The 6,663-nt window shown below is 35.4% G+C and overlaps 1 protein-coding gene across 2 annotated transcripts in view; it reads left to right on the forward strand.

Annotated features, from left to right (window-relative positions):
• GALNT7 (polypeptide N-acetylgalactosaminyltransferase 7) overlaps window positions 1–2,555 on the forward strand; it is a 146,994-nt gene extending 144,439 nt beyond the window's left edge. For both annotated transcript variants that reach the window (XM_047091031.1, XM_047091030.1), the window contains exon 12: window positions 126–2,555. In XM_047091031.1, the coding sequence (XP_046946987.1) occupies window positions 126–263 (138 nt within the window). In that variant the 3' untranslated portion in view covers window positions 264–2,555. The remainder of the gene's footprint in view (window positions 1–125) is intronic.
• Window positions 2,556–6,663: the final 4,108 nt, after the last annotated feature.

Here is a 6,663-nt window from a genome sequence, read left to right on the forward strand (position 1 = left end):
TTTAGCTTAAGCCTGTCCAATTTTCTAGAACCATCTCCTTGTGAAAGCCAGGTAATGACTTCTTCTAATGTCAGTGATATCAAAAAAAGTGCACATTTAAAACTCCTTTCTCCTTTGTTTTCCAGAACCTGCACAGATTTACTCACATTCCTTCAGGAAAGTGCTTAGATCGCTCAGACATCCTACATCAAGTGTTCATCTCCAATTGTGACTCCAGTAAAATGACTCAAAAGTGGGAAATGAATAACATCCATAGTGTTTAGAAAGAATAAAAGAAACCAATAACCTACCTACTGACACATAAATTTATACAGGACTGAAAACCGCCTGAAACCTGCTGCAACTATTATTAACTCTGTACAGCTCCAAACCCAGAACCTCCTGATCAGTTTGAAGGATGTTGATAAACTGTGATTTTACAATAACATTATCATCTGCAGTTACTGTTTACAAAACTGCTTTTACCTTAAACTTTGTAGATGTTTACATCTTTTTTTGTTTTGTTTTAAGATGATGTTGGTAATTTGTGCATTTAGCTCTGTTTTAATTAGAACAGAGTTAAAAGCATTGTTGTCTTCTTTGGGATTACACTCAGGGGTCTGAAAGGCAGTTTGATTTTTTTTTTCTTTAACACACTTGAAAAAAGGTTGGAGTAACCAGACTTTCATATATAACTTGGTGATTATCAACCTGTTGTGTCTTTATTTAATTTTACATCTTTATGAAGCACTGCCACAGGTTCTTAGCCAAGGTGGCCTTCCTTCACAGTCATGCTGCTTTTTTGAAAGGTGAATTTCAACACATTTAGTGCCTCTTTCATTTCTCAGTATATATTTCAAGAGCTTTTGATGAAATTTTTAGGATGGTATTGATGGAATTGTCATCTGTATGAGGAATACTTTTATTACTCAGAAATGAATTTACATGCTACCATTTGCTCTGAAATTGAATGTTGTGCGGCTTGAGAAAGAAAATACAGTATGGAACATCCCAAGGCTATTTCATAGGGTTGAAGATTGTATGGCATTAACTTCCTTACATGCTGGCATTCCCAATGCTCTCTGTTGATACTGATTCCCAAGATCAGTCAAGAGGGTCTACCAACTAGAGAAAAATTGTCCACTGACATCTGGGATTTACTTTTCCCCAGTACCTGTCACTATAGAAAACTATAAGTAATTCTCAGTTTCGAAATCTTGAAATATGGGGGTAACAAAAATAACAAAACACCACTGTAAACACATCAGAGTTTCATTCTGACCAAGGTAAGAATTTCCAAGCCCTTTTTAGATTAAGCCTTACAAAAACTCCTGTGCATTATTAACCTAAGCTGTGCAACCTATGAAGCCAAGAGTGAATGGATGTTTCATGTATATCTTCATCCAAATGAAATTCCCTACACATTTTTTAAATTAAAATCTATTTAAAAATACAGTTCATTAACAAATATGAACTTCTGTTAGGTTAGGTTTTGGTTCTCTAGTGTTTCTTAATTTTTTTTAGGAAGCATATTCCTATTAGTATTTCTCCAGTGAAAAAGAAGACTTGTTTGGATTTAAACATTTATTAAGATAGGACTTACTATATAGGAAAACCAAACAGTGCAAGTGGTCAATTCAGTTTTAATTTCTAAAGTCTTTTGTTACCCAAAAGATTAAAATGCTACATTGAGTTTAAAAAAAAAAAAAGAAAGAAAGAAAGAAAAAGGATGAAGTGGGGAATGGCAAGTAAATTAAGCATTTTTGATCCTGTAATCATGATATCATTACAATGAAAGGAATTTCACAAACTACTGCCAGAGGGAACTATTTTTAATTACAGCTTAAAAAAGGAAAGAAGAAAAGCCTACAGAGTTCTTTCTTCCAAGCTTAGCTCTTAAATTTAGAGAGTCAGATTTAAACATCCTGAACGGAATTTTATTTATAATTTTGAATTGTCAATTTGTATTTTGCTACTGATCTGTGATCAACCATTTTAACTTTCATTCATCTCTAGGGATGTTTAAAAAGGAATACATTTATATATGCTTATATAATTGCAAAATAAATCAACTATAAAAAGGAAACTAAGACAATTGGTACTTCAATTACTTGTATCTCTGCAAATAGGCTCCATTTTCCTTGTTGAATAGATTATAACCTTGCTAACTATGCATAGGCCTAAGAAAGGTGGCACATAAACTGTGCATGTAAATTTTAAATGGGTACTTTGTGCAATTCGTTAATACTCTATGAAAATGATTCTATATATTGAAATCAGAAACTGTACCAAACATGAAAAACATCAGAAGCTGCTGCCATAGGACTATTTTCTACTGTAGGCTGCTTTGGAAATAATTCCCATATCCTTGCTTTGTAAGTTGATAATATCACTATGCATTTCTACACATTTTATAAATTTGATTTATGCAGATTTTGATACACTGTATGTTTCTGTAGAAATTGTATAAATATTCAGATTTTATTAGGGATAAATTTGAGAAGTTTATGTATATCTTAATTCTGGGTTGCTTGTTTTTTAGGTGAGAAAAAAATAAAATACTGTATTTTAATCCATGTTTTTTTTCAGTATTCGTAATCATTTCTAAATCCAAACACTGCATGTTTGAAATAATTATTTTATTGTTTACCAGATACACTAACATAATAGCTAAAATATATACCATAGTTATATGTTGACTATGTGCTTGAATGTTGGTTATAATTCTGCTTAGAATGTGCTTAGAATACACGGAGCTTACCTATCTGTAGGAAAGAAACAAAGGTTTATTTTCGCCTCTGGTTGCCTATGTATAGCAGTTTTTTTGTTTTTTTTTTTAAAGTCACTTACCCAGGGTGCCTGGGTGGTTCAGTCAGTTAAGCGTCCAACTTTGGCTCAGGTCATGATCTCGCGATTTGTGGGTTCAAGCCCCACATCGGGCTCTGTGCTGACAGCTCAGAGCCTGGAGCCTGCTTTGGATTCTGTGTCCCCCTTTCTCTCTGCCCCTCTCCCACTTGTGCTGTTGCTCTCGCTCTCAAAAATAAATAAAAAATATTTTAAAAATTAAAACAAAAATCACTTATCCAATTATAAAAAACCCCAGCAACATCTATCTTTCTTGGCAGTGTTTTCTGTTATCTGATTGCCTATTGAAAGTAAACATTTCTTTAAGTCAAAACTCTTTGCAACGTGACCGATAAGTGAGTATAGACAGAAGTGAAGCCTACCAAAAAATAGGCCATAGGACCTTTTGGCACAACAGGCGACATCTCAAAAGAGGATGTGGCTGCTCACATTCCAATAAGTCGTAGAGTTCATTTGGGAAACTTTCTCTCAATTGACTTGGCTATTGTCACGTCCTCTAATTCTCAGCTGCTATACCATAGAAATTTTAAAAAGTCACATTGGACCAGACTGGAGTTAATGGGAGTTCATTTATTTTTTCAGAAACAGTCTCATGGGGATCTTGGAATATATTTCATTTCTGGACAGAATGTAATCGAAAAAAAAATCCACTTATAATTCAATGGAAAACATGACAGATATTTGACCTGAGCCAGATACCTAGTAGGCCAGTCATTTGGGTACGTGAAAATTAATCCATGTGAAAGCAGATTTAAAAAGTACCCAGCACTATGAAAATGCATATCGTTCATCAGAATTGGTTGCAGGAAAATGGACAGAAGTCAGAGAATGATTTTTGTGGACCGCTATTCCTGGAATTGAGGTTAAAGGAAGGACTGAGTCTAAACTAAATCCAATAATTGCCTTGCAATTCTTTTTTAAGATTTTGAAATGCCCATATTTGACCTCACATCTGAGCTGAGGTGGTATGGGGAGGTTCCTTATTTTCATAATAGAACGATATTACAACCTGCTCATCTGAATGAATATAGTATGATAACCAGTCTGTTTTGAATCTCTGTCCAACTACAAATTACTCATATGACCTTGGAAAATTATCTATGCCTCAATTTCCCCATTTGCAAATGGGGGAAAATAACAGTGCCTATTTCAAGGAATTTTATTAGGATTGTATGAACATACATAAAGTGGTTTGGACAGTTGCTGGCATACAGTCAAGGTAATATAAACAGTAGCTATTATCTGGCTTCAAAGTCTTAAAATTTGTTTTTAATCAGAAGACAGCTACACTGAAAACCCTACATAAAGGCTATTTGTGTGTACCTGTGTTTCATATAGGAGCTAACATTTACACACACTTTACAAATGAAGAAATGAAGCTCACAAGTTAAGCAGCTTCTTAAATTGGGGGTAAAATGGTTTCTCAATACCGGAAAAAATGATCTTGACCTCACCTCCATGCGTAAAATGTAATTTTCAGTGGTCTAATTTAACCCTCAGATAGAACTAAGTGTGTCTTGAAGCATGTTTAGGATAATGTAGTCTTTCATTATCTTTAAATGAAATTTCTCAGGGCACCTAGATGGCTCAGTTGGTTGAGTGTCCAACTTCAGATTAGGTCATGATCTCACGGTTCGTAGGTTCAAGCCATGCATTGGGCTCTTGCTGACAGCTCAGAGCCTGGACCCTGCTTTGGATTCTGCGTCACCCTCTCTCTGCCCCTCCCCCACTTGCACTCTTTCTTATAAATAAACATTAAAAAAATTTTTTTTAATGAATGAAATTTCTCTTGGACTTTTCACATGGCCAAATAAACTCCCAACTGTATTAATGCTTAAACATAGAAAAAAAAAAACAAAAAACTAAAATTTTGAGTAGAAAATACAGCTGAAAAGACTTCCATTTCTGGCCATGACATGTTTTGAGGAATTGGTTAATAGGCAGAGTATGATACTCAAGGGAAAGGAAACATGCAAGGTGAATACTAGGTTTACCATGTCTGCCTTGGAGAACTTTTGTGATCAAGGTACAGGAAAGTGGAGCGCAAACAGTGGTGGTATTGCTGAGCTGAAGAGGCAAATAATAGAGTTGGGCTGCTGGGACAGCTGGAATTTACAGGGCAGGTTACTGGAGGGGAGGGACTGCACTTGAATACCAGGAGACTGGTACAGGAATTTTTAAAGCACTGCCATTTACAATAGCAAAACCTCCAAGAACAACCTAAATACCCATCAACATTACACAGCAATGAATCTGAATGAAGTAACTATAAACAAGTCAGTAAGATAATGTTAAGTGAAAAAGGCAATTCCCAAGACATCAGCAAACACTTTCGTAAAATCAAAAGCAAACGAAACAGGAAGTCACACATCTATATGTGATAGATTAAATAACTTGTCCAAGCTCAAACTTAGTATTGGGAGTCAAGGACATAAGGACATAAAGGCAAGGACATAACTCCAGTATCAGTACCTCCAGAACCACATGGGAGGAATTTGTTTTCCATGTAACGTTTTTCTCTCTACCTTGAGTGTCAAAAATCTCAGAACTCGGTTCCTGAAAAAATTTAAAATAGAACTACCCTATGATCCGGTAATTGCATTACTAGGTATTTACCCAGAAAAATACAAAAACACTAATTCAAACGGATAGATGCACCCCCATATTTATTGCAGCATTGACAACAGCAAAGATACAGAAGTAGCCCAAGTGGCCTTTTGTAGACAATTGGATAAAGATGTGGCACTTACATAATGGAATATTACCCAGCCATAAAAAATAATGAAACCTTGCCATTTGCAACAACATGGATAGAGCTAGAGAGTATAATGCTAAGCAAAATAAGTCAGAGAAAATACCATGTGATCTCACTCATGTGGAATTTAAGAAACAAGCAAAGGAAAAGAAATGAGAGAAACCAAGAAACACACAACAAACTGATGGTTAACAGAGGAGAGGTGGGTTAGGGGATGGGTGAAATAGGGGATGGGAAGTACATAGGGAGTACATTTATCATGATAAAAAAAAACCAAAATAAAGTGATTTGAAAAATCTCAGAACTGAACCTGATACTATTAACCATAGCAACTATATTAACCCATACCTACATGCTGTTATGTATACTTTTAGCTAATATTTATTATTTACTATGTCTTGCCACCAAGCTAAGTGTCTTAAATGTATTACCTCATTTAATCCTCCAAATTTCTTATTTTATAGATAAGGAAATTGAAAGGTTACATGACTTGTCTGATGCTATCAAACCTGTAAGAAACAGAGACCTACTCAAACTCTGAGTCCCAAGGGTAAGCTCCTCTTCCTCATAACCCTGTTTTTCCCTTTGTCTGTATTTTTTCTTTAGTAATCTGTATGCCCAACACGGGCTCAAACTCACAACCCAAAGATCAAGCATCACATGCCCAACCAAACCGAGCCAGCTAGGTGCCCCCTGTATTTTAATTTGTCCTTTATATAAGCCATTTCATCTTCATTGGGAAAATGTTAAGAATCAAAGGATAACATAGCAAATATAAGTGGATTAGTGTTTTATTGTCTTACCTGATGCCCTAGGATATTATCCTAGTTGATTTCCATGTCTTCTTGAGGAAGGAGACTGGATCATTTGATATAAAGGTCATTTCCAGTTCTCAAGTTTGATGCTACATGTTGCTTAAAAGTTATTTTTCTTTTCTTTTAATGGACAATTTTGCTCCTGAGCCCACTATTTCATTCCTAGGAGGAGGCTCACTGAGGGAGTCCGCACTGTAAGTCCAAAAGAACAGAGAGGCCCAGGAACAAAATGGAATTCCACTAAGACCT

This window comes from Lynx rufus, unplaced genomic scaffold (genome assembly GCF_022079265.1).
Source record: "Lynx rufus isolate CCGP_SWC_20201006 ecotype Redwood Valley unplaced genomic scaffold, mLynRuf1.p SCAF_3, whole genome shotgun sequence".
Classification (NCBI taxonomy): domain Eukaryota; kingdom Metazoa; phylum Chordata; class Mammalia; order Carnivora; family Felidae; genus Lynx; species Lynx rufus.